Genomic DNA, 22194 nt, shown 5'->3' with positions numbered 1-22194 from the left:
GTTGGCTGGAGTGGAGGACTGGTTTGGGTTGGCTGGAGTGGAGGACTGGTTTGGGTTGGCTGGAGTGGAGGACTGGTTTGGGTTGGCTGGAGTGGAGGACTGGGTTGGGTTGGCTGGAGTGGAGGACTGGGTTGGGTTGGCTGGAGTGGAGGACTGGTTTGGGTTGGCTGGAATGGAGGGTTGGGTTGGCTGGAGTGGAGGACTGGGTTGGGTTGGCTGGACTGGATGACTGGGTTGGGTGGGCGAGCAATACTTTGGCTGGAGTGGAAAACGGGTTTTGCATTATTGGAGCCGCAACAACAGACGACGACAACAACTGCAATGTATCTCTCTGGGATGTGTGTGGTATACGTGTCTCAAATCTAGATCCATCTCATTCATTCATTTTCTTCTAGCTTATATTGTACTCTACATCCTGATTGCAGCATAAGGGTGCTGAATCATCATTGTTTTTACTCTACCTCCCTCAGGGTAGCAAACATGTTTTGGCAATCAGAGAGCTGCAGATCTGCCACAGATTAAAAGCGAACCATGCCTCGATGCTATTGACAGAACAAGGCCCTAATTGGGAGAAGAGGGGGATGTTGGGTAGTCTCCTGATACCGCATACAGCAACCCACACACTGGGAGGCCTGGGAGGGAGCAGACCTGGATACAACTTGCGGGGTTTCAATAGAAAAAAACAAGTTTTATAGTTGCATGCACTGGATAATTGTAGTAAAATGTGTTGTTTTACAGGGTTAAGTGCCTTGCCTTGGGCACATCAACAGATGTTTTACCTTGTCTGTTCCGGTATTCGAACCAGGGACCTTTCAGTGACTGGCCCAATGGTCTAACCACAAGCTTGCTGCCGTGTGTATGGCGCCCCCTCTGGCAATTTTCTAAGCAGACCATCTCCGATCCTTCACGATACTGTTGAACTTATGAAATATTAATGGCAGGAAGTTGTGTGTCTTAAACTCATTGCCGTGTGACTCATTATTGTACTGTGCGTTTTGTAATCCTCCTGTGACTCTCGTTAGCTATCTTCCTTCATAATGCAGTCACAGATATCACTTTGCATCATTAATCTGGGGTGGGTGAATGCCCTACTAACTTTTGTCTAAATTTAGCAGTGCATCTCATCTGCTTATCGGCTCTCCGGCTGATGCATAATCAATAGGAAATGTTCCATTGCGACTCATAATGTGTTTTTTTTATTGCAGGGCTCTCACCCGTGCTGCTGTGGATGATGCTCTGGATGAAAACTCAGAACACAGAGAGAAAGACACTGGATAAATAGGAGCTTTCCCCCTCTTCCCCTCGGCCCATCTATCCTCCTTCCAGGGGAATATAAGCTAGGACATAAACAGATCAGGACTAGGTGACGGAGTGAACCCACCCACCTTCCCCATCCCTTCCCCCAGACTTGTCTCCTGCAACCCCCAGATATGTGGCCCCTATTGAGGTCACTCGTTGCCCCTCGCCTGGGGAACCTGCTCCTTCTGGGGGTGCTGGTCCTCTTGACAGTCCCGTCCTTGACCAGAGGTCAACCCCAGCCCTTCAAATCCTTCTCCCCACCAGACTGGGGGCTGACACACCTGGCCATTCACAACAAGACGGGTGAGGTTTACGTTGGCACGGTCAACTGGATCTTCAAGCTCTCTAGCAACCTTACCAAGCTGCGGAGCCACATGACTGGCCCCGTGGCGGATAACGAGAAGTGCTATCCCCCGCCCAGCGTCCAGTCGTGCCCCCACGACCTTGCCCAGACCAACAACGTCAACAAGTTGCTTCTCATCGACTATGCCCAGAACCGACTCATCGCCTGCGGGAGCACCTCCCAGGGAATCTGTCAGTTCCTCAGGCTGGACGACCTGTTCAAACTGGGTGAGCCGCACCACCGTAAGGAGCACTACCTGTCCAGCGTGACCGAGTCTGGCACCATGTCTGGGGTCATCATCACATCCCAGCACAGCCCCGCCAGCAAGCTCTTCATCGGCACACCCATTGACGGCAAGTCCGAGTACTTCCCCACGCTCTCCAGCCGCAAGCTGATGTCCAACGAGGAGAACGCTGACATGTTCAGCTTTGTCTATCAGGATGAGTTTGTCTCCTCGCAGCTCAAGATCCCTTCGGACACTCTCAGCAAATTCCCTGCATTTGACATCTACTATATCTACGGCTTCAGCAGCGAACATTTTGTCTACTACCTGACCATGCAGCTGGACACTCAGCTCACTTCGCCTGACGCCTCTGGTGAACAGTTCTTCACATCCAAGATTGTCCGCCTCTGTGTGGACGACTCAAAGTTCTACTCGTACGTGGAGTTCCCCATCGGCTGCACCAAGGATGGGGTGGAGTATCGTCTCGTCCAGGACGCCTACCTCAGCCGTCCCGGCAAGCAGTTGGCTGACTCCTTAGGAATTTCCGAAGACGAGGACATCCTGTTCACTGTGTTCTCGCAGGGCCAGAAGAACCGGGCCAAGCCACCCAAGGAGTCAGCCCTGTGCCTGTTCACACTGCGCCGCATCAAGGAGAAGATCAAGGAGCGCATCCAGTCCTGCTACCGGGGAGAGGGGAAGCTCTCACTACCCTGGCTGCTCAACAAGGAACTGGCCTGCATCAACTCAGTGAGTCCTGTGGCCTTCTTAACGCTACTGATCTTGATCTGATTCAGTTCTGCTATGCCTACATCACAACTCAGTGAGTCCTGTGGCCCTCTGAATACATTTACATTTGAGTAATTTTGCATAAGCTCTTATCCAGGGCAACATACAGTTAGTGCATTCATCTTAAGATAGCTAGGTGGGACAACCACATAACACAGGGTAGCAAGTATATTTTTCCTCTCAAGAAGTTATCAGCAAAGTTAGTGGTAGTAGGAAAAGACAAACAATATTGATCTCTATCTGATTCTCTGATTCAATTCTGCTATGCCCCACAAATTCGGGCCTCTTTGATTCCTATTATGTATTTTCAGAGAGTATTGAACATGAGGCCTAAGCTCTGTAATGGCACACCTTGTGGTTAGACAATGGCAAGGCATACTGTAACACTCACTGAACATCTGTCAAACTTGAAGAGACCATAGTTTCAGCCGAATCAAATTTTATTTGTCACATGCGCCTAATACAACAGGTGTCGACCTTACCATGAAATGCTCATTTACAAGCCCTTAACCAACAATGCAGTTCAAGAAATAGTTAAGAAAATATTAACTAAATGAACTAAAGTAAATTTTAAAAAAGTAAAGCAATAAAATTAGATAACAATAACGAGGCTATATACAGGGAATACCAAGTCAATGTGCTGTGGTACAAGAAGGTTGAGGTAGTTGGTACATGTAGGTTGGGGTAAAGTGACTATGCATAGATAGTAAACAGCAAGTAGCAGCAGTGTAAAAACAAAGGTGTAAATAGTCCAGGTGGCCATTTGATTAATTGTTCAGCAGCCTAGACTTGGCTCTCCTGTACCACTTGCTGTGCGGTAGCAGTGAAAATAGTCTGACTTGGGTGACTGGAGTCTTAGACAGTTTTGTGGGCCTTCCTCTGACACCGCCTAGTATATAGGTCTTGGATGGTAGGAAGCTAGGCCCCAGTGGTATATTGGGCCATACGCACTACCCTCTGTAGCGCCTTACAGACAAACACCATACCAGGCGGTGATGCAACCGGTCAGGGTCCTCTCGATGGTGCAGCTGTATAACTTTTTGAGGATTTGGGGACCCATGCCAAATCTTTTCGGGGGGGGGGGGGTGTTGTGCCTTCTTCACAACTTTCTTGGTATGTTTGGACCATGATAGTTTGTTGGTGATGTGGAGGCCAAGGAATCTCTCGACACACTCCACTACTGCCGCGTCAATGTTAATGGTGGCCTGTTCGGCCCTCGTTTTCCTCTAGTTCACGATCATCTCCTTTGTTTTGCTCACGTAGAGGGAGAGGTTGTTGCCCTGGCACCACATTGCAGGGAGTACAGGAGGGAACTAAGCACGCACCCCTGTGGGGGCCCGGTGTTGAGGATCAGCGTGGAGATGTGTTGTTGCCTACCATGGCTACCGACTTGAGTGCTATGGGTTGGTTATCATTTAGGCAGGTTTCCTTCGCATTCTTGGGCACAGCGACTATGGTGGTCTGCTTGAAACATGTGGGTATTACAGACTCGGTCAGAGAGAAGTTGAAAATGTCATTGAAGACACTTGCCAGTTGGTCCGCACATGGTTGCCTGGTAGTCCGTTTGGCCCCATGGCCTTGTGATTTTTGACCTGTTTATAGGTCTTTCTCACATCTGCTACGGATAGCGTGATTACACTGTGGTCCGGAACGGCTGGTGCCCTCATGCATGCTTCAGTGTTGCTTGTCTTGAAGCGAGCATAAAAGGCATTTAGCTTATCTGGTAGGCTTGTGTCACTGGGCAGTTCGCGGCTGGGTTTTTCTTTTATAGTCCGAAATAGTTTGAAAGCCCTGCCACATCTGACAAGCAACAGAGCTGGTGTAGTCGGATTCAATCTTATTCCTGTATTGACGCTTTGCCTGTTTGATGGCTTGTCTGAAGGCATAGCAGGATTTCTTATAAGCGTCAGGATTAGTGTCCTGCTTTTTGAAAGCGGCAGCTCTAGCCTTTAGCTCGGTGCGGCTGATGCCTGTAATCCATGGCTTCTGGTTGGGATATGTACGTACGGTCACTGTGGGGATGACGTTAACAATGCACTTACTGATGAAGCCGGTGACTGAGGTGTCATACCATTGGATATCACCTCAGTCCTGGCAATGCCATTGGATGAGTCACGGAACATATACCACTCTGTGCTAGCAAAAAGTCCTGTGGCGTACCATCCGCGAGTTCTGACCAATTCCATATTGAGAGAGTAACTGGTACTTCCTACTTTAGTTTTTGCTTGTAAGCAGGAATCAGGAGGATAGAGTTATGGTCAGATTTTCCAACTGGAGGGAGAGCTTTGTATGTGTCTCTGTGTGTGGCGTAAAGGTAAAGGTCAAGTTTTTTTTCCTCTGGTTGCACGTGACATGCTGGTAGAAATAAGGTAAAACAGATTTAAGTTTGCCAGCTTTAAAGTCCCCGGCCACTAAGAGTGCAACTTCTGAATGAGCATTTTCTTATTTGCTTATGGCCTTATAAAACTTGTTGAGTGCGGTCTTTGTGCCTGCATGGGTTTGTGGCGGTAAATAGATGGCTATAATATAGTTGAGAACTCTCTTGGTAGAAAATGTGGTCTACAGCTTATCATGAAGTACTCTACATTAGGCATGCAATTTCTTGAGACTTCTTTAATATTAGACATCATGCACCAGCTGTTATTGACAAATGGACACACAACCTTGCCTCTTGTCTTACCAGACATAGCTGTCAGCTACCCAGCCAGCTCTATGCTCTTCGTGTCGTTGTTCTAGAGCTTTTGGCAACATACAGTGGGGCAAAAAAGTATTTAGTCAGCCACCAATTGTGCAAGTTCTCCCACTTAAAAATATGAGAGAGGCCTGTAATATTAATCATAGGTACACTTCAACTATGACAGACAAAATTAGGAAAAAAATCCAGAAAATCACATTGTAGGATTTTTTATGAATTTATTTGCAAATTATGGTGGAAAATAAGTATTTGGTCAATAACAAAAGTTTGTTATATACCCTTTGTTGGCAATGACAGAGGTAAAACATTTTCTGTAAGTCTTCACACACTGTTTTCACACACTGTTGCTGGTATTTTGGCCCATTCCTCCATGCAGATCTCCTCTAGAGCAGTGATGTTTTGGGGCTGCTGCTGGGCAAGACGGACTTTCAACTCCCTCCAAAGATTTTCTATGGGGTTGAGATCTGGAGACTGGCTAGGCCACTCCAGGACCTTGAAATGCTTCTTACGAAGCCACTCCTTCGTTGCCCGGGCGGTGTGTTTGGGACCATTGTCATGCTGAAAGACCCAGCCACGTTTAATCTTCAATGCCCTTGCTGATGGAAGGAGGTTTTCACTCAAAATCTCACGATACATGGCCCCATTCATTCTTTCCTTTACACGGATCAGTCGTCCTGGTCCCTTTGCAGAAAAACAGCCCCAAAGCATGATGTTTCCACCCCATGCTTCACAGTAGGTATGGTGTTCTTTGGATGCAACTCAGCATTCTTTGTCCTCCAAACACGCCGAGTTGAGTTTTTACCAAAAAGTTCTATTTTGGTTTCATCTGACCATATGACATTCTCCCAATCTTCTTCTGGATCATCCAAATGCTCTCTAGCAAACTTCAGACGGGCCTGGACATGTACTGGCTTAAGCATGAGGACACGTCTGGCACTGCAGGATTTGAGTCCCTGGCGGCGTAGTGTGTTACTGATGGTACGCTTTGTTACTTTGGTCCCAGCTCTCTGCAGGTCATTCACTAGGTCCCCCCGTGTGGTTCTGAGATTTTTGCTCACCGTTCTTGTGATCATTTTGACCCCACGGGGTGAGATCTTGCGTGGAGCCCCAGATCGAGGGAGATTATCAGTAGTCTTGTATGTCTTCCATTTCCTAATAATTGTTCCCACAGTTGATTTCTTCAAACCAAGCTGCTTACCTATTGCAGATTCAGTCTTCCCAGCCTGGTGCAGGTCTACAATTTTGTTTCTGGTGTCCTTTGACAGCTCTTTGGTCTTGGCCATAGTGGAGTTTGGAGAATGACTGCTTGAGGTTGTGGACAGGTGTCTTTTATACTGATAACAAGTTCAAACAGGTGCCATTAATACAGGTAACGAGTGGAGAACAGAGGAGCCTCTTAAAGAAGAAGTTACAGGTCTGTGAGAGCCAGAAATCTTGCTTGTTTGTAGGAGACCAAATACTTATTTTCCACCATCATTTGCAAATAAATTCATAAAAAATCCTACAATGTGATTTTCTGATTTTTTTTTTGTTTTTGTCTGTCATAGTTGAAGTGTACCTATGATGAATTACAGGCCTCTCTCATATTTTTAAGTTGGAGAACTTGCACAATTGGTGGCTGACTAAATAATTTTTTGCCCCACTGTATGTGTGCTGTTGAAATATACTACAGTTATACTGTAATACTACAATAGGCTATACATTGGAATGCTATTCAATTAATAGCTAGCCTGCTGACCTCTGACATTGTGCTTTGCCTTGGGCCTTTCTCAACACCTCTCTGCCATGATGCTGGCATTTAGGTTCAGTCCCCTTCGACAACTTCTCCCTGGGGCCATCTTTAGAACAGTGTTAATTAGTGAGAGGCGCTGTGACGCGTCTTGACTGAACCCAGTTCCCATACTCACCCTGCTTTCTTCCTGGAACCTCTGAGTGATTTGATTTAGTCCAACAGGGACATCATTAGCCCTGTCCCTGGAATTTGTGAAATGTCACTCAAACGAGTGGCTGAGGCACGCACACACAAACTCAGACACTAATTCATTGAGAGAGGGTTGATCGGATGCTGTATGCAGTGCTAGGCCCCACAGGGAAGACAGAGGCTTGGCTGGGTTTCCCCCCACTGATCCACCGTGCGTGGCATTACAGAGCACACCCACACCAGGCTGAGATGAATGCAATACACAGTCAATCTCGCTCGCTTGTTCATTCACTCTCGGTGGGTACAGCTGTACACCTTATTTTTATTTTATTTTTTTATTTTACCTTTATTTAACTAGGCAAGTCAGTTAAGAACAAATTCTTATTTTCAATGACGGCCTAGGAACTGTGGGTTAACTGCCTGTTCAGGGACAGAACGACAGATTTGTACCTTGTCAGCTCGGGGGTTTGAACTTGCAACCTTCCGGTTACTAGTCTCTAACCACTAGTCTACCCTGCCGCCCCATATGGTCATAATGGTGTTGAAATGGGTACAGCTGTACACCCTATACAGTGGTTCCTGCGAGCTTGCACCGCGGGACTTAGAGGTACCCAGCGTCATGGCTTCATTGTTTCAGACCACCACAAGGGGGCGTTGGAGCACTCATTATGCATTTGAATCCCAAGGTTTTTATGACCAATCATATCGAGTGGTTCCAATGATGAATTTTGATGTGTGCCACTGGTCCCTGAGTGAGGATGGCTGACAAAATGTACAATTGAGAGGTGTTAATGTAGAGACAAACGTTTGTGCATATTTTTTTTTCATAAAGTGAATTTACGAAAATCTCTATTTAGCAAGTTATCTGACTAGCTAACATTAGCCAGCTAGCTAGTGTTGGGAGAATGAATTTGTAATTTGTGTTGTTTAATGCTTTAGGGACTCCTGGGAAAACCAGGCTGTCGTCTTGTGAAACAGTGGATGTAAAGAATCTAGCTAGCTAAAGCATTTACTGCAAATTGAATATACAATTGTGTAAGCTTGCCTTGCTGTGCAGATGAAGTAACATAGCTAGCTAACTATTTACTTGCTTATTGCGTAGTGGAGGATAAAATATCTGTATGCCTATGGATGTGTAGCCAATCTGTGTATGGACCCTGAAATGTATGAATATTAGTTCAGAACTATGAATCTCTGCTATCATAGTTGTATCAACTTCAAGTCTGAATGTCATTAATGAAGCCTATGTGTAACCAGTGTGAAATGGCTAGCTAGTTAGCGGGGTGCGCGCTAAAAGCGTTAAAATCGGTGACATCACTCGCTCTGAGACCTTGAAGTAGTTGTTCCCCTTGCTCTGAGCGATGGGTAACGATGCTTCGAGGGTGGCTGTTGTCGATGTGTGCAGAGGGTGTCTGGTTCGAGCCCAGGTAGGGGTAAGGAGAGGGACAGAAGCTATACTGTTACATATTGATAGAGTAGAATGTAATAACTTTATTGTGCCAAGGATGCAAGTCCTAAATACATGTACTGTGGAGATTCCCACATTGTAGCCTGTTCGTTGAATATATTCACTGATCATGTACTCTTCCTTGGCAAATAAAGGTGCGGTTCAGGTATGAATCTCTGAGACATTATTTTTCAGTCATATCAAAGTCTATTATTTGAATGATGCTGTGTCTGCATGTACGTATTACAATTATACACTTCAGTGTTTACCACTCCTGGTCCTGGGACATCAATGATTACATATTGTAACTATGCAATAGACTAGAAACATGATTGATTTGTAATTCATATATACAGAAAAAAAAGATGCATATCTAACTCCCTTCATCTGCGTTAATCTGAGGACACAGGATACTATTCCAATCTGTGGAGAACGTGAAACGCTTTATTGAAAGAAGTTCATTATCCAGGTGTTATAAATACATAAAATGTATTATAATTATGATAATTGTAATATTATAAATACAAGTTCAGTCTGTACTTCAATGCACATATGGTGTGCATTATAAAACAGGGAAGAAAGACAAGGTGGGGAGAGGTATAGAAGACAGAAAGGGAAAGAGGTAAGAACAGCGGTAGACAGCATATGATTAATGAATTACAATGCTATCCTAATATTCTCTCAGTTCATCACAATTGTGGTGTCTCCTAACCAGCCTTGGGCCCCCAGTTTGCCAAAAGGTTATCTTAAGAACGGGTGACGTGGCGATGACGGGACTGACTTCTTCTCACGTCAAAACATACCTGCAGACGAGTGACAGATGGATAGAGAGATGGCATGATTAAGCCTTCTTCTCTAACATGGTCAGTCACTCTGGGACTACTACATCTATGTCTGTAAAGCATCTCTTTAATAATACTTCCTCTTGACCCAAGGAAGTCACATCTCACCTATGATCATGCTGTGCCCTCTGTGTCAGCCAGTTCAGATGCGGGAGGGGTTCACCAAAACAGCTGATCTAATCTAGAGGATTTAGGGAGATGGAGGACAGGGATAAAGTGAAGAAGAGAGACTGTTGTTGTGTGTGTGTGTGTGTGTGGTCTCACCTGGTGTCCACACTAAGTGGCTACAGAGTACTTTAGGCTGAAAAACAGACATGAGGACAAACAGTAGAAGATAATGTCAATAGAAGATATTGTATGTGCCGCAGACACCTACCGGAGTGTACCTGAAACATTTAAATATAGAGGGCTATGTGTCTCACCACTTGGTTATTGCCAGGCTAACCCCCAGGGAAACCATGACTTGGCAGCAACAGATAATCCAGTGAAAACTAGTGTGTTTATGTGGTGTAAACCTGAAAATTAGCAGCTGACATTTAAGGTATTTTTAATTAATGCATGTGAGACAGGTTCCATGTACAACAAGACAGGTAGAGATGGAGAAAAAGAACACAGAACAGTTTAATTACCTCTGGTTATGGACACTTTTGCCAGCAATAAAGCTTCCACGTCCTGTTCCTCGGACAGTGAGCATCTGGCAATGTCAACATTTTTGAACCCTTTATCAGCTCGCACTCTGAAAGTAAAGAAAACGATAACTGAGATATGACCGTTCAATCTAAAGCAGCAGATGATTTTTAGGATACGTCAATACAGCCCAGTGCTGCTTACCTGAGATGACGTCTTCGTAGGTGTCCGCTTTCACTTCCTTTGTGTCGGAAAAAAGTTGCTTTCAGAACAATTATTTTTGATTGAAAATGAAAAAGGTTTTGCTCTCGACAAAAAGACACATGACATGTACCTCCATAGCATAAAACAATTTGCCTGTGAATAACCACATCTTCACACAAATGTGCAAACGTTTATGCAGAATTCTTGACGCACAACCGAAGATGCTGCCATATCCTGCCAGTACACCCACAAGCGAGCTACTCAGGAGCGGAATGATGTGTGGAAGAGGGAAAGGAATGAGATGGGAACAACAATTTGTTGCAAATTGGGGCGGAGGGCTAATAGCTGAAAAATAGACTATTCAACCTTTACTAAATAATAGTCTAAAAGCCGAGCTAGGTGTGCAAATCCAACCTCCTATCACAGACCAGATTTGCCCTAACAACCAAAGGGTAGCTTGCTGCTCAATGTAATAAAGTAATGACTTTCAAATAAGTTACCTTACATGTTATGTTGGCTGACAATTTGTTAGCTACGCTGTCCTTACAAACGACATAGCAAATCATTACTGCAGTATGTACCGGTATGTTAGCTAGCTACCTAACGTTAGTAGTTATACATCAAACTTGCCAGTATGTTAACTATATGCTATCTAAATACCCAACGTTTATTGACTTGATTATTCTCGTCATTCTTAGCTTAGTTAAATGGTGTAGTTGTTGTGCTTTCTCAATGGACATTCGAGTGCTTTCGTAAATTCACTCTGGCTATCTGTAGGCTGGACAATAAAACGAGTCAAGAATCACCCAAGGCTGAAAAACAGCTTAAAGTCTCTGGGATTGTTCGGGACGCTAGCGTTCCACCTCGCCAACAGCCAGTGAAATTGCAGGGCGCCAAATTCAAAACAAATCTCATAATTAAAATTCCTCAACCATACAAGTATTTTACACCATTTTAAAGATACACTTCTCGTTAATCCAACCACAGTGTCCGATTTCAAAAAGGCTTTTCGGCGAAAGCAGAACATATCATTATGTTAGGTCAGCAACTAGTCACAGAAAGCATTCAGCCATTTTACAACCAAAGGGAGGTGTCACAAAAAAACAGAAATAGAGATAAAATTAATCACTAACCTTTGACGATCTTCATCAGATGACACTCCCAGCACTCAATGTTACACAATACATGTATGTTTTGTTCGATCAAGTTCATATTTCTATCCAAAAACCTCAGTTTACATTGGCGCCATGTTCAAAAATGCCTCCAAAACATCCTGAGAAATTGCAGAGAGCCACATCAAATAACATAAATACTCATCATAAACTTTAATGAAACATGCATGTTTTACTTAGAATTAAAGATAAACTTGTTCTTAATGCAACCGCTGTGTCAGATTTCAAAAAAGCTTTACGGCAAAAGCACAATATTCAATAATCTGAGAACAGCGTTCAGCCACAAAAGCCATACAGTTACCCGCCAAATTGTGGAGTCAACAAAAGTCATAAATAGCATTATAAATCTTCACTTACCTTTGCTGATCTTCATTGGAATGCACTCCTAGGACTCCCACTTCCACAAGAAATGCTCGTTTTGTTCGATTACGTCCATATTTATGTCCGAAAACCTCAGTTTTTAGTTCACTATTCCAAAGGCACAATGCGTGAGCGCAAAATCCAGACCTAAAGTCAAGAGTTCCATTACAGTTTGTAGAAACATGTCAAATGATGTTTACAATCAATCCTTAGGGTCTTTTTATAATAAATCTTCAATAATATTCCAACCGGACAATAGCATTTTCATTACAGAGGAAAAAGAAGGAACGGCGCTCCCGCGTGACCGAGCAGTAAACAACTGATTGGCCACAGCCTAGTCCACTTGTTGAAACAGCTCTTATTCGACCCCCTTCCACAATAGAAGCCTCAAACAACTTTCTAAAGACTGTTGACATCTGCTGGAAGCCTTGGGAAGTGCAATCTGGCCCCATAGACACAGCATATTGGATAGGTACGTTCTTAAACTGGAGCATGAGCCCATAGCAAATTAATGGAATCAAATGTTCGCAGAGCCTGTTTTGACTGGAGTGATGCTTAGAATTCCATTAAATATGTATTCCTGTGGAATACGGCACTGCATCGCAGTGCTAGCTGTGCAACCAGAGACTCTGGGTTCGAGCCCAGGCTCTGTCACAGCAGGCCGCGACCAGGAGGTCCATGGGGCGACGCACAATTGGCCAAGCATCGTCCGGGTTAGGGAGGGTTTGGCCTGTAGGGATATCCTTGTCTCATCGCGCACTAGCGACTCCTGTGGCGGGCCGGGCGCAGTGCGTGCTGACCAGGTCGCTAGGTGTACGGTGTTTCCTCTGACACATTGGTGAGGCTGGCTTCCGGGTTGGATGCACGCTGTGTTAAGAAGCAGTGCGGCTTGGTTGTGTTGTGTTTCGGAGGACGCATGACTCTCGACCTTCGTCTCTCTCGAGCCCGTACGGGAGTTGTAGCGATGAGACAAGACAGTAACTACTAACAATTGGATACCACGAAATTGGGGAGAAAAAGGGGGTAAAAAAAAGAATTACAAATATATATATTCCTATATATTTTACCACTGCAATCTGTTCATCGGATGAAACTGGGAAAAAATCTACTCGTGTAGAAAGAACGTCTAGAAAGTCAACATCCGCACCTCGATGGTGTCAAATGTGCTTATGTCTGCATAATGAAAAAATAAAGACTTATATTTCTGGTCTGGTCTTTATTTCTCGCTGCCCCGACTTTGCATAATTAGAAAGAGGAGATTCTCCTGATTTGAAAATGGTTCCTGTGTAACAGTTTTGCTTCTGCCCCTCTCCTCGCCACTACCTGGGCTCGAACCAGGGACCCTCTGCACACATCGACAACAGCCACCCTCGAAGCATCGTTACCCATCTCTCCACAAAAGCTGCAGCCCTTGCAGAGCAATGTAATGTAATAACTTTATTGTGCCAAGGATGCAAGTCCTAAATACATGTACTGTGGAGATTCCCACATTGTAGCCTGTTCGTTGAATATATTCACTGATCATGTACTCTTCCTTGGCAAATAAAGGTGCGGTTCAGGTATGAATCTCTGAGACATTATTTTTCAGTCATATCAAAGTCTATTATTTGAATGATGCTGTGTCTGCATGTACGTATTACAATTATACACTTCAGTGTTTACCACTCCTGGTCCTGGGACATCAATGATTACATATTGTAACTATGCAATAGACTAGAAACATGATTGATTTGTAATTCATATATACAGAAAAAAAAGATGCATATCTAACTCCCTTCATCTGCGTTAATCTGAGGACACAGGATACTATTCCAATCTGTGGAGAACGTGAAACGCTTTATTGAAAGAAGTTCATTATCCAGGTGTTATAAATACATAAAATGTATTATAATTATGATAATTGTAATATTATAAATACAAGTTCAGTCTGTACTTCAATGCACATATGGTGTGCATTATAAAACAGGGAAGAAAGACAAGGTGGGGAGAGGTATAGAAGACAGAAAGGGAAAGAGGTAAGAACAGCGGTAGACAGCATATGATTAATGAATTACAATGCTATCCTAATATTCTCTCAGTTCATCACAATTGTGGTGTCTCCTAACCAGCCTTGGGCCCCCAGTTTGCCAAAAGGTTATCTTAAGAACGGGTGACGTGGCGATGACGGGACTGACTTCTTCTCACGTCAAAACATACCTGCAGACGAGTGACAGATGGATAGAGAGATGGCATGATTAAGCCTTCTTCTCTAACATGGTCAGTCACTCTGGGACTACTACATCTATGTCTGTAAAGCATCTCTTTAATAATACTTCCTCTTGACCCAAGGAAGTCACATCTCACCTATGATCATGCTGTGCCCTCTGTGTCAGCCAGTTCAGATGCGGGAGGGGTTCACCAAAACAGCTGATCTAATCTAGAGGATTTAGGGAGATGGAGGACAGGGATAAAGTGAAGAAGAGAGACTGTTGTTGTGTGTGTGTGTGTGTGTGGTCTCACCTGGTGTCCACACTAAGTGGCTACAGAGTACTTTAGGCTGAAAAACAGACATGAGGACAAACAGTAGAAGATAATGTCAATAGAAGATATTGTATGTGCCGCAGACACCTACCGGAGTGTACCTGAAACATTTAAATATAGAGGGCTATGTGTCTCACCACTTGGTTATTGCCAGGCTAACCCCCAGGGAAACCATGACTTGGCAGCAACAGATAATCCAGTGAAAACTAGTGTGTTTATGTGGTGTAAACCTGAAAATTAGCAGCTGACATTTAAGGTATTTTTAATTAATGCATGTGAGACAGGTTCCATGTACAACAAGACAGGTAGAGATGGAGAAAAAGAACACAGAACAGTTTAATTACCTCTGGTTATGGACACTTTTGCCAGCAATAAAGCTTCCACGTCCTGTTCCTCGGACAGTGAGCATCTGGCAATGTCAACATTTTTGAACCCTTTATCAGCTCGCACTCTGAAAGTAAAGAAAACGATAACTGAGATATGACCGTTCAATCTAAAGCAGCAGATGATTTTTAGGATACGTCAATACAGCCCAGTGCTGCTTACCTGAGATGACGTCTTCGTAGGTGTCCGCTTTCACTTCCTTTGTGTCGGAAAAAAGTTGCTTTCAGAACAATTATTTTTGATTGAAAATGAAAAAGGTTTTGCTCTCGACAAAAAGACACATGACATGTACCTCCATAGCATAAAACAATTTGCCTGTGAATAACCACATCTTCACACAAATGTGCAAACGTTTATGCAGAATTCTTGACGCACAACCGAAGATGCTGCCATATCCTGCCAGTACACCCACAAGCGAGCTACTCAGGAGCGGAATGATGTGTGGAAGAGGGAAAGGAATGAGATGGGAACAACAATTTGTTGCAAATTGGGGCGGAGGGCTAATAGCTGAAAAATAGACTATTCAACCTTTACTAAATAATAGTCTAAAAGCCGAGCTAGGTGTGCAAATCCAACCTCCTATCACAGACCAGATTTGCCCTAACAACCAAAGGGTAGCTTGCTGCTCAATGTAATAAAGTAATGACTTTCAAATAAGTTACCTTACATGTTATGTTGGCTGACAATTTGTTAGCTACGCTGTCCTTACAAACGACATAGCAAATCATTACTGCAGTATGTACCGGTATGTTAGCTAGCTACCTAACGTTAGTAGTTATACATCAAACTTGCCAGTATGTTAACTATATGCTATCTAAATACCCAACGTTTATTGACTTGATTATTCTCGTCATTCTTAGCTTAGTTAAATGGTGTAGTTGTTGTGCTTTCTCAATGGACATTCGAGTGCTTTCGTAAATTCACTCTGGCTATCTGTAGGCTGGACAATAAAACGAGTCAAGAATCACCCAAGGCTGAAAAACAGCTTAAAGTCTCTGGGATTGTTCGGGACGCTAGCGTTCCACCTCGCCAACAGCCAGTGAAATTGCAGGGCGCCAAATTCAAAACAAATCTCATAATTAAAATTCCTCAACCATACAAGTATTTTACACCATTTTAAAGATACACTTCTCGTTAATCCAACCACAGTGTCCGATTTCAAAAAGGCTTTTCGGCGAAAGCAGAACATATCATTATGTTAGGTCAGCAACTAGTCACAGAAAGCATTCAGCCATTTTACAACCAAAGGGAGGTGTCACAAAAAAACAGAAATAGAGATAAAATTAATCACTAACCTTTGACGATCTTCATCAGATGACACTCCCAGCACTCAATGTTACACAATACATGTATGTTTTGTTCGATCAAGTTCATATTTCTATCCAAAAACCTCAGTTTACATTGGCGCCATGTTCAAAAATGCCTCCAAAACATCCTGAGAAATTGCAGAGAGCCACATCAAATAACATAAATACTCATCATAAACTTTAATGAAACATGCATGTTTTACTTAGAATTAAAGATAAACTTGTTCTTAATGCAACCGCTGTGTCAGATTTCAAAAAAGCTTTACGGCAAAAGCACAATATTCAATAATCTGAGAACAGCGTTCAGCCACAAAAGCCATACAGTTACCCGCCAAATTGTGGAGTCAACAAAAGTCATAAATAGCATTATAAATCTTCACTTACCTTTGCTGATCTTCATTGGAATGCACTCCTAGGACTCCCACTTCCACAAGAAATGCTCGTTTTGTTCGATTACGTCCATATTTATGTCCGAAAACCTCAGTTTTTAGTTCACTATTCCAAAGGCACAATGCGTGAGCGCAAAATCCAGACCTAAAGTCAAGAGTTCCATTACAGTTTGTAGAAACATGTCAAATGATGTTTACAATCAATCCTTAGGGTCTTTTTATAATAAATCTTCAATAATATTCCAACCGGACAATAGCATTTTCATTACAGAGGAAAAAGAAGGAACGGCGCTCCCGCGTGACCGAGCAGTAAACAACTGATTGGCCACAGCCTAGTCCACTTGTTGAAACAGCTCTTATTCGACCCCCTTCCACAATAGAAGCCTCAAACAACTTTCTAAAGACTGTTGACATCTGCTGGAAGCCTTGGGAAGTGCAATCTGGCCCCATAGACACAGCATATTGGATAGGTACGTTCTTAAACTGGAGCATGAGCCCATAGCAAATTAATGGAATCAAATGTTCGCAGAGCCTGTTTTGACTGGAGTGATGCTTAGAATTCCATTAAATATGTATTCCTGTGGAATACGGCACTGCATCGCAGTGCTAGCTGTGCAACCAGAGACTCTGGGTTCGAGCCCAGGCTCTGTCACAGCAGGCCGCGACCAGGAGGTCCATGGGGCGACGCACAATTGGCCAAGCATCGTCCGGGTTAGGGAGGGTTTGGCCTGTAGGGATATCCTTGTCTCATCGCGCACTAGCGACTCCTGTGGCGGGCCGGGCGCAGTGCGTGCTGACCAGGTCGCTAGGTGTACGGTGTTTCCTCTGACACATTGGTGAGGCTGGCTTCCGGGTTGGATGCACGCTGTGTTAAGAAGCAGTGCGGCTTGGTTGTGTTGTGTTTCGGAGGACGCATGACTCTCGACCTTCGTCTCTCTCGAGCCCGTACGGGAGTTGTAGCGATGAGACAAGACAGTAACTACTAACAATTGGATACCACGAAATTGGGGAGAAAAAGGGGGTAAAAAAAAGAATTACAAATATATATATTCCTATATATTTTACCACTGCAATCTGTTCATCGGATGAAACTGGGAAAAAATCGACTCGTGTAGAAAGAACGTCTAGAAAGTCAACATCCGCACCTCGATGGTGTCAAATGTGCTTATGTCTGCATAATGAAAAAATAAAGACTTATATTTCTGGTCTGGTCTTTATTTCTCGCTGCCCCGACTTTGCATAATTAGAAAGAGGAGATTCTCCTGATTTGAAAATGGTTCCTGTGTAACAGTTTTGCTTCTGCCCCTCTCCTCGCCACTACCTGGGCTCGAACCAGGGACCCTCTGCACACATCGACAACAGCCACCCTCGAAGCATCGTTACCCATCTCTCCACAAAAGCTGCAGCCCTTGCAGAGCAATGTAATGTAATAACTTTATTGTGCCAAGGATGCAAGTCCTAAATACATGTACTGTGGAGATTCCCACATTGTAGCCTGTTCGTTGAATATATTCACTGATCATGTACTCTTCCTTGGCAAATAAAGGTGCGGTTCAGGTATGAATCTCTGAGACATTATTTTTCAGTCATATCAAAGTCTATTATTTGAATGATGCTGTGTCTGCATGTACGTATTACAATTATACACTTCAGTGTTTACCACTCCTGGTCCTGGGACATCAATGATTACATATTGTAACTATGCAATAGACTAGAAACATGATTGATTTGTAATTCATATATACAGAAAAAAAAGATGCATATCTAACTCCCTTCATCTGCGTTAATCTGAGGACACAGGATACTATTCCAATCTGTGGAGAACGTGAAACGCTTTATTGAAAGAAGTTCATTATCCAGGTGTTATAAATACATAAAATGTATTATAATTATGATAATTGTAATATTATAAATACAAGTTCAGTCTGTACTTCAATGCACATATGGTGTGCATTATAAAACAGGGAAGAAAGACAAGGTGGGGAGAGGTATAGAAGACAGAAAGGGAAAGAGGTAAGAACAGCGGTAGACAGCATATGATTAATGAATTACAATGCTATCCTAATATTCTCTCAGTTCATCACAATTGTGGTGTCTCCTAACCAGCCTTGGGCCCCCAGTTTGCCAAAAGGTTATCTTAAGAACGGGTGACGTGGCGATGACGGGACTGACTTCTTCTCACGTCAAAACATACCTGCAGACGAGTGACAGATGGATAGAGAGATGGCATGATTAAGCCTTCTTCTCTAACATGGTCAGTCACTCTGGGACTACTACATCTATGTCTGTAAAGCATCTCTTTAATAATACTTCCTCTTGACCCAAGGAAGTCACATCTCACCTATGATCATGCTGTGCCCTCTGTGTCAGCCAGTTCAGATGCGGGAGGGGTTCACCAAAACAGCTGATCTAATCTAGAGGATTTAGGGAGATGGAGGACAGGGATAAAGTGAAGAAGAGAGACTGTTGTTGTGTGTGTGTGTGTGTGTGGTCTCACCTGGTGTCCACACTAAGTGGCTACAGAGTACTTTAGGCTGAAAAACAGACATGAGGACAAACAGTAGAAGATAATGTCAATAGAAGATATTGTATGTGCCGCAGACACCTACCGGAGTGTACCTGAAACATTTAAATATAGAGGGCTATGTGTCTCACCACTTGGTTATTGCCAGGCTAACCCCCAGGGAAACCATGACTTGGCAGCAACAGATAATCCAGTGAAAACTAGTGTGTTTATGTGGTGTAAACCTGAAAATTAGCAGCTGACATTTAAGGTATTTTTAATTAATGCATGTGAGACAGGTTCCATGTACAACAAGACAGGTAGAGATGGAGAAAAAGAACACAGAACAGTTTAATTACCTCTGGTTATGGACACTTTTGCCAGCAATAAAGCTTCCACGTCCTGTTCCTCGGACAGTGAGCATCTGGCAATGTCAACATTTTTGAACCCTTTATCAGCTCGCACTCTGAAAGTAAAGAAAACGATAACTGAGATATGACCGTTCAATCTAAAGCAGCAGATGATTTTTAGGATACGTCAATACAGCCCAGTGCTGCTTACCTGAGATGACGTCTTCGTAGGTGTCCGCTTTCACTTCCTTTGTGTCGGAAAAAAGTTGCTTTCAGAACAATTATTTTTGATTGAAAATGAAAAAGGTTTTGCTCTCGACAAAAAGACACATGACATGTACCTCCATAGCATAAAACAATTTGCCTGTGAATAACCACATCTTCACACAAATGTGCAAACGTTTATGCAGAATTCTTGACGCACAACCGAAGATGCTGCCATATCCTGCCAGTACACCCACAAGCGAGCTACTCAGGAGCGGAATGATGTGTGGAAGAGGGAAAGGAATGAGATGGGAACAACAATTTGTTGCAAATTGGGGCGGAGGGCTAATAGCTGAAAAATAGACTATTCAACCTTTACTAAATAATAGTCTAAAAGCCGAGCTAGGTGTGCAAATCCAACCTCCTATCACAGACCAGATTTGCCCTAACAACCAAAGGGTAGCTTGCTGCTCAATGTAATAAAGTAATGACTTTCAAATAAGTTACCTTACATGTTATGTTGGCTGACAATTTGTTAGCTACGCTGTCCTTACAAACGACATAGCAAATCATTACTGCAGTATGTACCGGTATGTTAGCTAGCTACCTAACGTTAGTAGTTATACATCAAACTTGCCAGTATGTTAACTATATGCTATCTAAATACCCAACGTTTATTGACTTGATTATTCTCGTCATTCTTAGCTTAGTTAAATGGTGTAGTTGTTGTGCTTTCTCAATGGACATTCGAGTGCTTTCGTAAATTCACTCTGGCTATCTGTAGGCTGGACAATAAAACGAGTCAAGAATCACCCAAGGCTGAAAAACAGCTTAAAGTCTCTGGGATTGTTCGGGACGCTAGCGTTCCACCTCGCCAACAGCCAGTGAAATTGCAGGGCGCCAAATTCAAAACAAATCTCATAATTAAAATTCCTCAACCATACAAGTATTTTACACCATTTTAAAGATACACTTCTCGTTAATCCAACCACAGTGTCCGATTTCAAAAAGGCTTTTCGGCGAAAGCAGAACATATCATTATGTTAGGTCAGCAACTAGTCACAGAAAGCATTCAGCCATTTTACAACCAAAGGGAGGTGTCACAAAAAAACAGAAATAGAGATAAAATTAATCACTAACCTTTGACGATCTTCATCAGATGACACTCCCAGCACTCAATGTTACACAATACATGTATGTTTTGTTCGATCAAGTTCATATTTCTATCCAAAAACCTCAGTTTACATTGGCGCCATGTTCAAAAATGCCTCCAAAACATCCTGAGAAATTGCAGAGAGCCACATCAAATAACATAAATACTCATCATAAACTTTAATGAAACATGCATGTTTTACTTAGAATTAAAGATAAACTTGTTCTTAATGCAACCGCTGTGTCAGATTTCAAAAAAGCTTTACGGCAAAAGCACAATATTCAATAATCTGAGAACAGCGTTCAGCCACAAAAGCCATACAGTTACCCGCCAAATTGTGGAGTCAACAAAAGTCATAAATAGCATTATAAATCTTCACTTACCTTTGCTGATCTTCATTGGAATGCACTCCTAGGACTCCCACTTCCACAAGAAATGCTCGTTTTGTTCGATTACGTCCATATTTATGTCCGAAAACCTCAGTTTTTAGTTCACTATTCCAAAGGCACAATGCGTGAGCGCAAAATCCAGACCTAAAGTCAAGAGTTCCATTACAGTTTGTAGAAACATGTCAAATGATGTTTACAATCAATCCTTAGGGTCTTTTTATAATAAATCTTCAATAATATTCCAACCGGACAATAGCATTTTCATTACAGAGGAAAAAGAAGGAACGGCGCTCCCGCGTGACCGAGCAGTAAACAACTGATTGGCCACAGCCTAGTCCACTTGTTGAAACAGCTCTTATTCGACCCCCTTCCACAATAGAAGCCTCAAACAACTTTCTAAAGACTGTTGACATCTGCTGGAAGCCTTGGGAAGTGCAATCTGGCCCCATAGACACAGCATATTGGATAGGTACGTTCTTAAACTGGAGCATGAGCCCATAGCAAATTAATGGAATCAAATGTTCGCAGAGCCTGTTTTGACTGGAGTGATGCTTAGAATTCCATTAAATATGTATTCCTGTGGAATACGGCACTGCATCGCAGTGCTAGCTGTGCAACCAGAGACTCTGGGTTCGAGCCCAGGCTCTGTCACAGCAGGCCGCGACCAGGAGGTCCATGGGGCGACGCACAATTGGCCAAGCATCGTCCGGGTTAGGGAGGGTTTGGCCTGTAGGGATATCCTTGTCTCATCGCGCACTAGCGACTCCTGTGGCGGGCCGGGCGCAGTGCGTGCTGACCAGGTCGCTAGGTGTACGGTGTTTCCTCTGACACATTGGTGAGGCTGGCTTCCGGGTTGGATGCACGCTGTGTTAAGAAGCAGTGCGGCTTGGTTGTGTTGTGTTTCGGAGGACGCATGACTCTCGACCTTCGTCTCTCTCGAGCCCGTACGGGAGTTGTAGCGATGAGACAAGACAGTAACTACTAACAATTGGATACCACGAAATTGGGGAGAAAAAGGGGGTAAAAAAAAGAATTACAAATATATATATTCCTATATATTTTACCACTGCAATCTG

At 43.4% G+C, this 22194-nt stretch overlaps 1 protein-coding gene across 2 annotated transcripts in view; it reads left to right on the top strand.

Annotated features, from left to right (window-relative positions):
- Window positions 1-22194, top strand: part of LOC110528476 (plexin-A1) — a 417662-nt gene that overhangs the window by 64731 nt on the left and 330737 nt on the right. For both annotated transcript variants that reach the window (XM_021610568.3, XM_036984053.2), the window contains exon 2: window positions 1206-2612. In XM_021610568.3, the coding sequence (XP_021466243.2) occupies window positions 1431-2612 (1182 nt within the window). In that variant the 5' untranslated portion in view covers window positions 1206-1430. The remainder of the gene's footprint in view (window positions 1-1205; window positions 2613-22194) is intronic.

This window comes from Oncorhynchus mykiss, chromosome 7 (genome assembly GCF_057628025.1).
Source record: "Oncorhynchus mykiss isolate SJ-2025 chromosome 7, ASM5762802v1, whole genome shotgun sequence".
Lineage (NCBI taxonomy): Eukaryota > Metazoa > Chordata > Actinopteri > Salmoniformes > Salmonidae > Oncorhynchus > Oncorhynchus mykiss.
The sequence above is the reverse complement of the archived record's forward strand: the minus strand, read 5'-3'. Positions and strand labels throughout refer to the sequence as shown.